General features: G+C 32.7%; 1 protein-coding gene across 1 annotated transcript; it reads right to left on the reverse strand.

Annotated features, from left to right (window-relative positions):
* Positions 1-4529: 4529 nt before the first annotated feature.
* LOC128190548 (uncharacterized) lies at positions 4530-6846 on the reverse strand. Its single transcript, XM_052862633.1, has 4 exons — positions 6433-6846; positions 5981-6232; positions 5720-5852; positions 4530-5232 (listed from the first exon to the last, which is right to left on the reverse strand). Exons 1-4 carry the CDS (start codon positions 6604-6606, stop codon positions 4664-4666), a joined length of 1128 nt encoding a protein of 375 aa, XP_052718593.1. The 5' UTR covers positions 6607-6846; the 3' UTR covers positions 4530-4663.
* Positions 6847-13515: the final 6669 nt, after the last annotated feature.

Genomic DNA, 13515 nt, shown 5'->3' on the forward strand with positions numbered 1-13515 from the left:
CTATTCAGTTTAATAATAGCTAGTGCTAGAAGGAGCGTGACAGTACTGAGCCTATTATATATATTATATATACACTATTACAAAATAAACAGTAAACATGCTTTCTTCAGTGATTCTTAGGGCTATGATAGTAGCAAGCATATCAGGATATATACATACGTAAACTGATAACTCGGGTTATGTACTTTTCTTGAATGTTAGCTACCATCATATACCGGTATGAATAACCAAAGAAAGCACTTTATTGCTTGAATAAACACAATTGATGATTATACTATTTATCGTACAATAGGAGTACATATATTGATAATTATAAAATTCATCAGTTAAATATAAAATTTATGATGTAACTATGCTTCAATCAGCCCAAAAAAGAAAAGTAGGCATTCTGTTAACATACAGTCCACAACTACTTTTTGCCCCCCCCCCCCCCCCCCCGAAGTCAACGACGCCGCGGCCTTACTAGATAATCATACTGACAAGAGCACCCACAAACCACCCTTCGGTAGCAAATACATACATGATATACAGATGGCAAAAACAAATACAGCATTTTAAATCATATCCTCTGTATTACTAGTGTGTTTAAAATGTCTTGATCATTCATTTTTTCCTAAGATTTGTTAGGATTTGATCATTGCACTTACCAGGTTGATCATTTGTTCGACTGTTTCAACTGTCTGTAACCCAATGCAAGTCGTATTTTTTACAAATCATGCATATTTTGACCACCCGATGACCGTGAATTTGAAATTTGTCAAATAGTTTCGAAGTGTTTGAGACTACTAGACGCATAGAGAACTCGGACCAATGACCGACACAAAGTTTGACTATCGCTGTCTTCCGTACGGTATATCTTTTTTGGAAATACTTCTTATAAATACCTACAAAAGGCGTGACCTAAATTCCTTCCGTCTCCGAAGCGAAGAAAATCGACTCCCCCATGCGTTGGAATCGACTCCCCCATACTTTTTGTCGACTCCCCCGCGTTAGGGGTTGTTTACGGTGATGCACTGTTATGCAGAATATCACTCTTACCGTCTTCTGTACCCCAAATCAACAGACCAACCCGATAACGAACCCAACTCTAATAATACAAAAAAAAACCTATCGAGTAAATTTACAACACAATGCTTGATATTATATTACAGAACCTATTTGTTTGGTAGAAACAGTAAAAGGAATGGTCCAAGTAATGCACTACATACTTTCCTTGTTTATTCAATACACACCGAACCCGATAATTAAAAAAATGGAATATAAAAAATTTATTTTCTCGGAAATATGTCAACCAGACGCTACAAAAGTGTAAACTTGATCTGTAGTTTGACATTTTGAAGCTGTTCAGCAAATGTCATATTATAATTCCTCAAACGCATAAAGAAAAAAAGTGTGGAAAACTGAAGTGGGACAGACAGACGGACAGACAGACAGACAGACGGACGGATGGACGGACGCAGAGAAATGCTATAGTCCCCTCCGGTGAAAACCGGTAGGGAACTAATAAACAGATAGTGAGAATAATTCTTGCCCAGGGTCATGCACATGACAAATAAATCGTCTTAACTAGCTCTTAATGTTAAGAAATTTCTACAATTGTGACAACCTCAAAACGTTCTAATAAATAAACAAGCATTCTGAGAGTATTGCATAAGCAATACACGTCCCCTACCGGTAACCCCTTTGATTGAGAATGGCAAAAGTTTGAGACCCTGTATATTAAATATCCCCTATCATAAATGTAGTAATTGTATAGTATGAAATTATGAAAAATGATTAATTAAACAGCAAACAATCTCAAAAATCCATTAAAAAAATACATATTTGAAGCAAAGCAAACACAGAAGTCTAGGGTGCAAAACACTGTTTTATATGTAACGTTATAAGGACGTTTTCAGATGAGGGGCAAGCAAAACTGACCCCTATAAAAATAAATTGTTAAAATATGTTACATATATATTTATATATCAATAGAAAGATAAAATCGTGAATTTTGTAAATATTTAAAAATAATGCACATGTAACTTAATGCTAGAATTTATTTGGCACTCAAAACATGCGGAAAATAGACAAAAGGATGCCTCTAAATGCAGTACACCTATGCATTTTAGGCTCCCCCTAAAAGCAGAATGCAACCAAACCAGCCAGTTTTATTTCTGTACATTTTCAAGAACAAGTCCTTAGGCATCATTTCATAGTTTTTCAGGGTACATTCGCCAGCTTTTTAAAGAGCTATGTTACCCGCTAAAAAATTCATGAAATTCTGCATGTGTAAAATCGGGATGTTTTTGGAGTTATCGCCCTTTATTTTAGAGTCTCACAAAATTAATTTTTAAAATTTTTCTACATACTTATTTCATGTATTCGAAAGATAATTCACTATATTATGCAACTGACAGTTTAAAAATTTGATTTTCATGTATACCGCATAAAAATAGCAGGAAAATCCCTACCCATCATGCTTTTCCCCAGAGAAAACCCCCATGGATTTTATACGAAACTGTGTTTAGCTACCCTAGTCTATTATTCAACAGCCCAAACGCGATAACGAACCCGATTGTGATAAAAATAATAAAACCCTACCGTTAAAATTTATAACACATTACTTGACACCATTTTACAGAACTTCTTTGTTTGTTATTAGAAATGATAAATGTAATGATACAAATAATGCACGATATTATTACTGACCACATAATGTCCTCGTTCATTTAGTACACACCAAGCCCGATAACGAACCCGATCATTAAAAAATTTGGAGTGAAAAAAAATTATTTTCTGGAAATTGTGTTGACCAGACGCTACAAAAGTATAAACTTGGTCTGCTGTTTGATATTTTGAAGCTGCTCAGCAAGTTTCATATCATTCGTCAAACGCATAAAGAAAAAAACAGTGGAAAACTAGAGTGGGACAGACAGACGGACGGACAGACAGACAGACGGTCGGACAGACAGACGGACTGACGGACGTAGAGGAAAGCTATAGTCCCCTCCGGTGAAACCGGTAGGGGACTAATAAGGCACCTTATAAAGAAAGGAAATGAAAATCCTTAGCAGAATGACAGAGATGTTACCAAGTATTCCTTTTAAAGGAATGATCGGCAATAATGATATATTGATAGCAAGAAGCAATCAACATGATCAAATTGATGTAGAATAATTTAAAAAGTATTGTATTTTTTAAAAATATAGAATACTTTGAATCTGTACAACATAATTTCATCATTATAAACCGTCAACAAATTTAATTTTGAAATAAATTTTGGGAAAGCCGTTCTTAAACTATGTGTCTAGTTTAATATTTTTAACGTAATTATTAAATGTTAATGTATCTTCTTCTTCAGAATACTGAGTAGGGCTCTAAAAGAGCATTAACACGTATACAAAGAAAGAGTTGTATTAAAATAATTTAATGCGACTGAAAAACATTGAATGCCATCATAACTTGCTATTGAGGTCGCATTATAACGTAACCTTGTTTCTTCCTAGCTACTATTATGCAACATCAATAGATCGAGGTCAGTTCATGGAGCATCTTCTTAAGATTAAGGTCAGTTCATCTAGGTCAACTGCATTACTGAATGAACCTTTCGATCGAAATTCTTACGCGTGAGACAAAATGTGCATTCTTGAATTAACAGGTGGAACTGTATTTTATGTATGTTTGCATCTCTTAAGGTAAATGAATTGAAATAAAACTAAGTAAAATATTATATAAATACTAAACCAAACTTCAAGTTTTTATTAGAACTACTTATGCAAGCGAATTGTGTGCGCACGTGGAAGCATTTGCCGGAGCCGATCACAAAAATATTCTAATAATAACATAATGTATTGATGACAAAAGTAGATTTATAATTTTTAAAATTTATTCTTTATTATTTTTATTCTCTCACATGATATATAGTTCGCATTTGTGTTTTGTTTCCATCTGTTTTGATCAACACTTAGCAAAATATGTCGAAATTCGTGGTCTTTTCACCCTCTTGCTGAAAGTCACCCTGTTATTTTTACAATTGATCGATTCGCGGTTGAAAGAAAGGCTGGGCTTGCAATATTTACTGTATTGTCCGTCTAAAACTGTTTGTTTTAGCGTTAAATTGAAATTTTGTAAGATTTCACAAAGCGTAATTTTTGTTAAGTCCAAAGTTAGTTGTCATTCATGGAATTTGCGCAAAATGAGCTGTAGTGTCTCATGAATCATTCGCCAGGTCCTTGCCTCTACAGGTTAAACGAACCCATATATTTCGTTACGCCTGCATTCTTGAAAACCGTGCAGTAAAGAAAAACATAGTAATGAAAATTATTTCTCTATCTTTCTGTATTTGAGATTTCTTGAAAATATTTGCTCTACTTGACGATATCCGAACGCACTTGTTTTATTTTTGTTAATATAATGTACATGTATGTCTCGAAGCATTTCAGCCAAACTTGAGAACTATAGTTACTATGTGTACCGCTTTCCAGGCATATGCTACATTTTCTGCCGTAGTAAATGAAAAAACAAAGCAGTATTTCAAAAATAACAAATTATTGCAAGTTTACTACTTTTAATTAGAAAAGACTGTAGAAAAGATTGCTCACTTAAAGATGTTTTCAAAGTTTAAAGTGTCTGTTCATTTGGAGCTTTGATCAAAGTTCAGAGTGTTTCTATCATAGTATTACTAATTGCAGTCACAGACAAGTTTTATGGCATCAACATAGGCATTGTCTTGCCTGAGGAAATTGCAGAGGGCTGGTCCTAAAAGACATTGACCGGAACCTCCAGATCCACTAGAGCGTGAATATTTGCAAGTACAGGAACAGAACAGAGGCTTACAGTTAGGCGAGTTGGCCCTGCAATATTGGTCACACCATGTATCGTATCCCCTATTTCCTGCAAACACACCTGCGGCCGTACAAGAGAGGTACTGTCCGGCAGTGCAGGATGTGACAATACCCCCGGGGGATACCCTTGGAGTCGTGCGAGGAGCCTGGGTTACTGGAGCTTGTGTTACAGGTCGCCATGTCGCTGGGGCCTGAGTTGCAGGTTGCCATGTTGCTGGGGCCTGAGTTGCAGGTTGCCATGTTGCTGGGGCTTGAGTAGCAGGTTGCATTGTTACCGGAGCTTTTGTTGCTGGCTGCGGATTCCCGTCACTCGGCGTGATTTTGATGTCGGCGCAATTCACGAATGTTTCCTGTGGACCACAACCTTTGCATCCAGGCTGTCCTGGAAATTGTCCCCAACTGTTGCCTTACGTTACAAAAGAAACATTTTTAGCTATTCACTTGCTGTGGAATCATTAGATTTCGTGGTGGCTCAATTTTCAAGGAATTCGTGGGTACCTCTCATCCACGAATTAACATCCTCCATGAATTAATAAATGATGGTAATTAAATCATATTTCTTTTGTAGGTTTATGAGAATGCACGAGAGTACGTCCCCACGAACCTGTAAAATTTAAGCAATCCACGAAAATTGGCCCACACGAAATTTAATGATTTCACAGTATATAAAATTCCTATTTTTAGCTGGGAAAGTCATTTTCAATATAGTGTACTTTCTAACGACAATTCTTTTCCCTTTTGTGTAATATACGTTTTGTTGGATTCAATGTTTGTTGTACAATTTAAAAAAAAGAAAAAGATAAAACTATACAATATTATATAGGATTCGACAAAAGTGTTTAGAATCATACACACAGCACCGATCTACATGTACCATAGATATATTGCTCTACCTGTTTTGTACCACCATTGGAACACGCAATGATCGCAAACCATATCAGGGGGAAGCTGGACCTTCAAGTTCACCTTAGCTGCACCAGTTTCTTTAGACTCATAGTAATCTTTTGCAACGCCATTTTCTATCACCTATAGTTAAAACATCGAATAAAATTTTAAACTAGTACAATCCTGCACATTCTTTCCAAATGTTATCTTTCTAGTTATTCGATATCATTGTACATTGTTTTGATATTCATACATCTTTAGAAACGTACCTTTAATTGGTTTTGATCCAAGCATTCTTGGGTCACCTCTTTGGTATCGTCAACTTGTTTACACACTCTGAAGATGAACTTTCCGAGATGTGCAGCAGTCAGTTGTACCATTACATCAATTTGCTGTCCCTGGCTGTAGGTCTCTGTTATAAATCCAGTTGCAAAGGGACCGCCTACCTCATGGCGTTTGAAACTAGAATCGTATGCGTCGCCACATACCCCACATTTCCCTCCGTTTCTATTCCATTGCACCTGTAATATTTTTTAAAGTAAGTATTTTTAAAATTCGACTGAGCAAATGACAATAACATTAACTTTTTTATAAAATTATTAATTTTAAAAAACAATTAAATAAATTGACTGAAATGTTGTAAAAAGTTCCTTATTCGACTAATTACCCAAAACCGAAATACCAGTTCATCAATGAAATTGAACAAACTTAAGTTTCTTACTTGCGTTCCACCGCAAAAATTGCCCATATCATCGAAATTTGACGCGAATTGGTTTTGATCATAACACCTCCACAGAGAGCCTCTTTGACATGGCTTCATCAAGCGCCCATGAGCATCGGTATCCCCAATCAGGGTCATAACAACAAAGCAGATAATTAAACGAAGACTCGCCATCTATCCCTCTGGATTTATAAAACTACTGGTGTCGGTTCGAGACATTTGCCTTATATTAAACCACGGTCCACCCACAAAGATTAAATACAATACAGTCTTATTTTCTTTTCTTTGTAAAACTGTCGCACGCAATCAAGGTAAGGCATCATTGAGCATTTTAGGCCGACCAAAGACCAAGAGTGCAAAAAAAAAGGAAAATGTACGGCTTCATGCTGAGAAAGAAATCGAATGATGACTCGGGGTCTCCAGCGAAATTTTATTGTGACCTCCACCTACGTGAGGGAAACCGAACACTAACCATATTAAACCCGCACGCAAAAAAATCTTACAACTCAGGCTTTGTATTGGGATTTACTGTTTAAAACGTGATTTGGTTTCTGATAGAGTTAAAGAAAGGAATATTGTGTTAACTGAAAACATTTCAGAATCGGTTGCTATCACAGACTTTTATATACAAGAATTCTTTTACAGTAACTTAAAACGTGTTAAGGCAACATAAGACGCCCACTCAATTAAACAAGTTTTATTTTAGTTCGTTTACTTTGAATTATGAATGACATCAATGATATTTTTTTTCACACTTTTGTTAAAAAAGTAAGGAATTGCGTGTAATCGCAACCAAATATTAAATGAAATACATGTATCATTTTAATTATCTAGATTACCAGAAGTATATTTTGATGTTTTGTGCCTAGTATTCTCTGTCTATCTATGTTGTAGTCAACTTGTTAAAAGTCTACATGTAGTTAAAAACCTTTTTTTCATTCTAAAAATACGAAAAAATGTTTTTTAACTTAGCAAAAAAAGGCCAAGCTTTTAGAAAACACAAAAAATTAAAACCCTTATAGTTTATAATTCAGTTGCTTTCACAGATTTTAATAAGTATTTCATAAGTAAAGGCAACATAAACAAAACCATTTTTCATACTTTTTCGACCTTTTTTTGAACTCAATGTTTAGCTGGCCCTACCTATTGTCTCCACCGACAAACGTGTCACCCGAAATAATATCCTATTAAGGATGACGTTTACTCAGAATGAAAAAAAATCCACTGATGATAATGAAAAACCAACTATTGTGTTTTATAGACCTTACATGGTAGTGTAATTCTTCACTTTCAAAAAAGTAGGTAAATGACCTACTTTTTGAATTAATGGCCATTGAATATTTTTTGAAAATTTAAGAAAAATCCATTAAAATTTTACAGTGTGATTGAGATTTTCTTAATTGTGAACATATTACAAATTGCTTAACTCTTAAACAAATGAAATACAGTTTATGAATGGTAGTTACATGAAAAAGATGCAAAGCATTAAGTTTTAATTCACAATTTTTATTGATATTCTAGTCCGAATTCCTCTGTCAGTTTTCAAATTACTACCCATTTTTGATTCAATATAACAAAAAACTAAAGATGATAATGCTAAAACATTTATATTATTAAACTAAGTATATTGACCTTTCTCTGCCAGCATAAAATTTATATGAGGTCAATGATCATAATTTTGAGATATGGTGTCTTTTATCATTTTTAAGCATTTTTCAATATTTTTGTAGTGTATGCCATACGATTATCTAACGAAAAATATTTCATTGGAAAACAAAATCTGATTTTTTTCCCGAATTTCCTCTGTTTTGTTAAAAAGTCAAACTTTGTCAGAGCCTAATTCCACAATCGATTGTTTGGTCAATAATAATTCATTTCATGAATACTTTTGTATTTAAAACAAATTTTACTCATAAAATTTAACTGTTTAACAATCCGGATTTGAAAACTCAAACCCTGAGTAAACAACGCCGTTAAAAATATGATTTAGAAAAAACAAAAAATATGTCCAAATACCAGACAACTTTGATAATGCCATGATAAACTATCTAAAAGATATGAATCGAAAGACGAAATTGTGGAAGAAAAATAAACAAAAGAGCATTTTGAGAGGCTTACAAGATAAAAGATGAAGCTTTTTATTTAAAAAGTTGTCAATAAATGATTTCTTTAAAATTACTACCTTGAAAAATCCTTCAGGTGGCTACGTCGGAAAATTACGATTTGGATTGAAATGAAGTATTTGAAATTCCAGTGGCCGATGAACGTCCTGAAAGAATTAAAGGTTCATAGATAGTTTGAAAAGTTTGGACTGGACATGATTAAATGGACTTAAATAATTCTGGGGGTCTGTCCTAAAACCAATCTGATTTATTTACTAAGCACAACATATGTCAGTTGGACGTATATTTATGCAATCTGAAATATTGGATGTTTTAAAATGAATATAAATAAAGTCTTATAGACATTTAACAACCTTTAGACCAAATTACAATTGTTGTGTAGAGGATCATTTTAATTTTTAAGAAAATTGTAGGCAGGCGCTTTTATGATTATTTTAGTATTAATTTGGCAGTTATTAACTAATTAAAAGTTACCAACCAATTTTAATATCAACACTAAAAGTAATAAACATTGGTTGTAATTTTCAATGCATAGTAGGCTACATGTTGCATCGCCCCGTATTTATACCCATAAAAGATATGACAATCGAATAATCACAACAGTGGTTAACTGAGGCTGTGGAAACGTCTTTTGAATTAAATGATAATCATTTTAATGTCTCCGGGGTTAATTAACACGATCGTGAACTCAGAATACAGGTCGACTTCAACTCTTTCGGAGGAAATTCCGGCGAAGTTGTCTATCATAAAGCGAGTATTTCGCCCATGTTGATGCCCGAGACAATCAAAATGATTGTAAAACGAAAAGGATGTGGGTCTTCTAAAAAGAATTAGAATAAAATCAGGTTTCTTTTCAACTCTTTGTATTCTTTTCAATGTGTTAAATAAACAATTCAGTCGGCGGAATTTAATTGGGTCGGTCGCGTTAGGGGAAACAGAGATATCTTTAATTTTGTCCTTGGTCTTATATTTAACTCCGGTCCACCCACAAAGATGAAATATTATACAGTCTTATTTTCTTTTCTTTGTAAAACTGTCGCACGCAATCAAGGTAAATCAACGAATTTGACAGGTTGTTCGTTTTTTGCTGAGTTTATGTTCTAAATGAGGATTTGATTTCAAAAAGAAACTAGAATAAAGTTTTTTTTGTTTGAGAAAAAATGTCGTGATAGTAAATAAAGACCCACACAAATTTCATTATAATTAATGATTTACATCAAGAAAATTGCTCACTACGTAGAGATTTTCTTAGTATTTCGTGCAAGTTCGTAAATAAAATTATAGCTAGATCCTTTACCCAGAGAAATACAATGTACAAGGGTTGATCCAAAAGTATTGTCACACTATGCACCGCGCTTCTCATTGGCGCTGTATTGTATAAAATGATACATCAAAGTTTTCCATATCAGTATTCTAATTTGAAGTAAAAATTTTATCAAATTTCGCTGAACACCTATTGATGTTTAGAGCATGATATATAAATAAGTCTACACTAATTTTTCATTTGATTACCTTCTTTTTTTATTACTCTATTTTGATAAAGGCAATTAACTAAAACGTATTAGGTATCCATTTAAAAAAATAAGCAAAATATGCAGATATTTCTTGCGGCATTCTGATTTTTACCATTGTGCTGTGTCACTCTTTTCCTGATAAATGGAATTCATACATTTTATTTTGGCCCAAGTGTTCTTATTTTGAAATCTGGATTTATAGTCAAAACTTAGCATTGTGGTATATTATACGTGACATCGGTGCGTCAAAAATTTAGGTCTTTTTTAAGGTTTAATGAATTCATGAATAAATTACATGCTTCAAAATTTGAAATAGCCCCAAACAACACAATATTTTAAAACAGATATTAACTTTTTTCTATATATTTTTAAAAATTAGGGATCGTTACCGTCCATTTCGAATATGTAAACAATGCCTTTTGTCTCCAGGTCAATGAATAAAACGGCTAGACATGCGAATAGTGATAATATGAATTTTTTTATACTAGTAATTAATGTACTTCCATTTTTTTTTTAGAAAAACTATTTCATTGTTGAAAAAAATCCAAATATTTTGGGAACAATTTTTCAGATTATATACTTAATTAAAGAAGTGCAAGTCATGGTTGTATTATATATAAAATATAAGTAATTGTGTGCACGTAACTGCAACTTAATGTTCCTTAGTCTAGATACTTAGTCTTTTTATTGATTATAATTTCATTTGTGCACGATTGGGTGACCGGGTGCAAAGTGTCAATACTGGTATCATGAAGCTTATATGTCAATTAACATTTCTAATTACATGGAGTAACTATTGCAAATATTATTTGACTCTTCAATAGGATACTTCAAATCAATATGGGTATTGGATAAATTTTATTTGGCAAATTAAAGTACAATGTAGGACAAACTTTTTTTTACCGGTCTGTGTTTTGATACATACATGTACTAAGTATCTATATGTGAAAAAAATTGGTTAACAAATTGCAGTTTCGTTTGCTTTACAGATATTATACATGTATGTGTGCCCATTCTCCAACTTTAATCTGTGGCAACCTGTGACTACTGCGAGTATTTTCTTATAGGACAAGTTCCATATTTTGAAAACTATACTCCCAGTGTACAATTATAATTATATGAATTGTATATGCACAATGCACTAAACCGCAACATGAATAAACAGATACAAAAAACTTTCTAGCTATCTTTTGTTTACTTAAAATCATCCTAGCTACCTACAGTGTTTGAAATCCTACCGTTATTAAGTATAAGAGGGTTCTTACCCATTCATGATGTTATTAGTCCTGATACAATAAACTGCAATTCTAATATCTGCTTTTAAAATGGAAAAACGTGGACCCGATTTATTACACAGGTCAGATTAGTTACGGCTAAGGTTATGAATGTAGAGTTTCAATCGCATAGTTGTACATGTAATTCTTACATAACGTTATCGCTTACATATTTGTTATCTTTGACGTCGTATCGTATAATAAAAGTAACAAACGGTTTATTTGGTCAAATTAGATAAAATATAACGTTATACCGTAAATAACGTCTATATCCTGCGAATAACGTATAGTTGCAGAATTAAATCTATTTCAAAAGTTTTGTTTCCCACTGTTCAACTTTAGGTTGTTTTGTCCACAAGAATTCTGAACGAATGCATGGTACAAACACTAATAAGCGATCATGTTGACGCAAGCTTTTTTTCAGCGTCCGCTAAAAATTTAATTGTTGTATAAATCATCAGTGGTTGTTTATATAAAAAACACATCTCAAAGAAGAAAGCAAGGAGTTTGTTGTACTAATTTTTATGGTAAATTTTAATATATTTTCAGAAACACGTTTTGAGGTTTAACACTTTACTATTATTATTATTAAGAATCGAGTTCGTTACTGTAAGCATTTCTAACGGTAATTGTATGATCATTGCCGTAGTATGAAGTAATGCAGGACACCTTGAGTTGTACATTATTCCAATATATTCATTATTCTCTTGGGGATTATGTATTTCAAACCATTTTGTTTTTTGAATTTTTTTGTTAACTTTTTTAATTAAAACTAAATGCATTAGTTTTTATGATTTAAGGGGACCACATAATAAAATAGAAAAAGCTTATTTTAAAAGTACATTTAAGACCTTGCTCATCCGGTAGAATCTGCACTATTTTAAAGGTAAAATATAAGCCGGATAATTTTTTTCCTAAATGGACTATTAAATCTTATCTGCATTTCAGTTTATGAAGATAATCATGGTTATTAAATTGCATGAGGTTCTCTAAAGAATTAAAAAAAAATCAGGTTATTCAAAATTTGATTTTTTTCATATTTTTGCGTAAATAATGAATATGGATGTCATTTAATAATATTTATCTACCACATTTCACATTGAAATATAATAAATAGACACACAAAGTCATTTTATTGACGCAGCACATTGACATTCAAATATATCATTTAATATATAAAATTTCAATAAGTAAAAGAATGAAAAACTTTATCAAATAGATTAAAGTCTCGATAGAAACGCGCCTAACACAGCAGTCGATGATTAATTTACATTTATGAGTAAAACAAAAAAAATATGTAATATCTTTTAAAAAGGCATAAAACATTAATTTTCTAAATGCAATTTTGCTTTTAATTCATAAAAGTAAGCATAATATTAATTATATCTAAAAAAAAAAAAAAAAAAAAAAAAAAAAAAAAAAAAAAACTATCCCGAAGAAACGCATCTACAATATTTAAATGTATATCAAATGACGGACCGCTTTCTGGCGGCCTGTAAAAATATAAGAGCTCCTCCACAGCTATGTTAAAAATGTTTGAGATATCAATTGTGTGAAAAAGCTTTTAATGTTTACATATACACATGTAAATGTTTATCTTTATGTAAACGACAGTGAACTCCCGAATTACTGTTGTACCCGGAAAATTCTTTATTTTCTTATAGTTTTACGTGTACATTATCAAGTTGAAGTTTTGCTGAGCATAGAAAATTAATCGGTTTAGTAAGCCAAATTTGTATTTATTTTAACATTTCAAGTGGTTTTGACAGCATTTACTTCGACTACTAATTGTGTGTTTCTCAAGGTATGTGCTACTTTTCATAACAAAAGACCCAATGTGCCACATCGCTCACCTGAGCAACACTGGCATTTATATGGGCGTTCAAAGGACATTGTGCCATGAGTCCTCTCGGTAGATTAACCAAAAATTATTTTTACACTTATTTTTGCATATACTTAATGTTTGACATATTTACCTTTATGGAATACCATTTTTACCGAAAAAAAGATCATATGCAATATGAATAACTAAATTTTCAGTTAATGTTCACGGTTAACTTCCAGTTCCCTTTATTTTAGCCCCCCTCCCCCCAAATCACAAATACATGAGTGCATAAAGGTACATTTTCTCCTTCCACTACTTACTAGTTATTGTATTTTATTTTAAAAAAA

The sequence above is a fragment of the Crassostrea angulata genome, chromosome 6, assembly GCF_025612915.1.
Source record: "Crassostrea angulata isolate pt1a10 chromosome 6, ASM2561291v2, whole genome shotgun sequence".
NCBI classification, from domain to species: domain Eukaryota; kingdom Metazoa; phylum Mollusca; class Bivalvia; order Ostreida; family Ostreidae; genus Magallana; species Magallana angulata.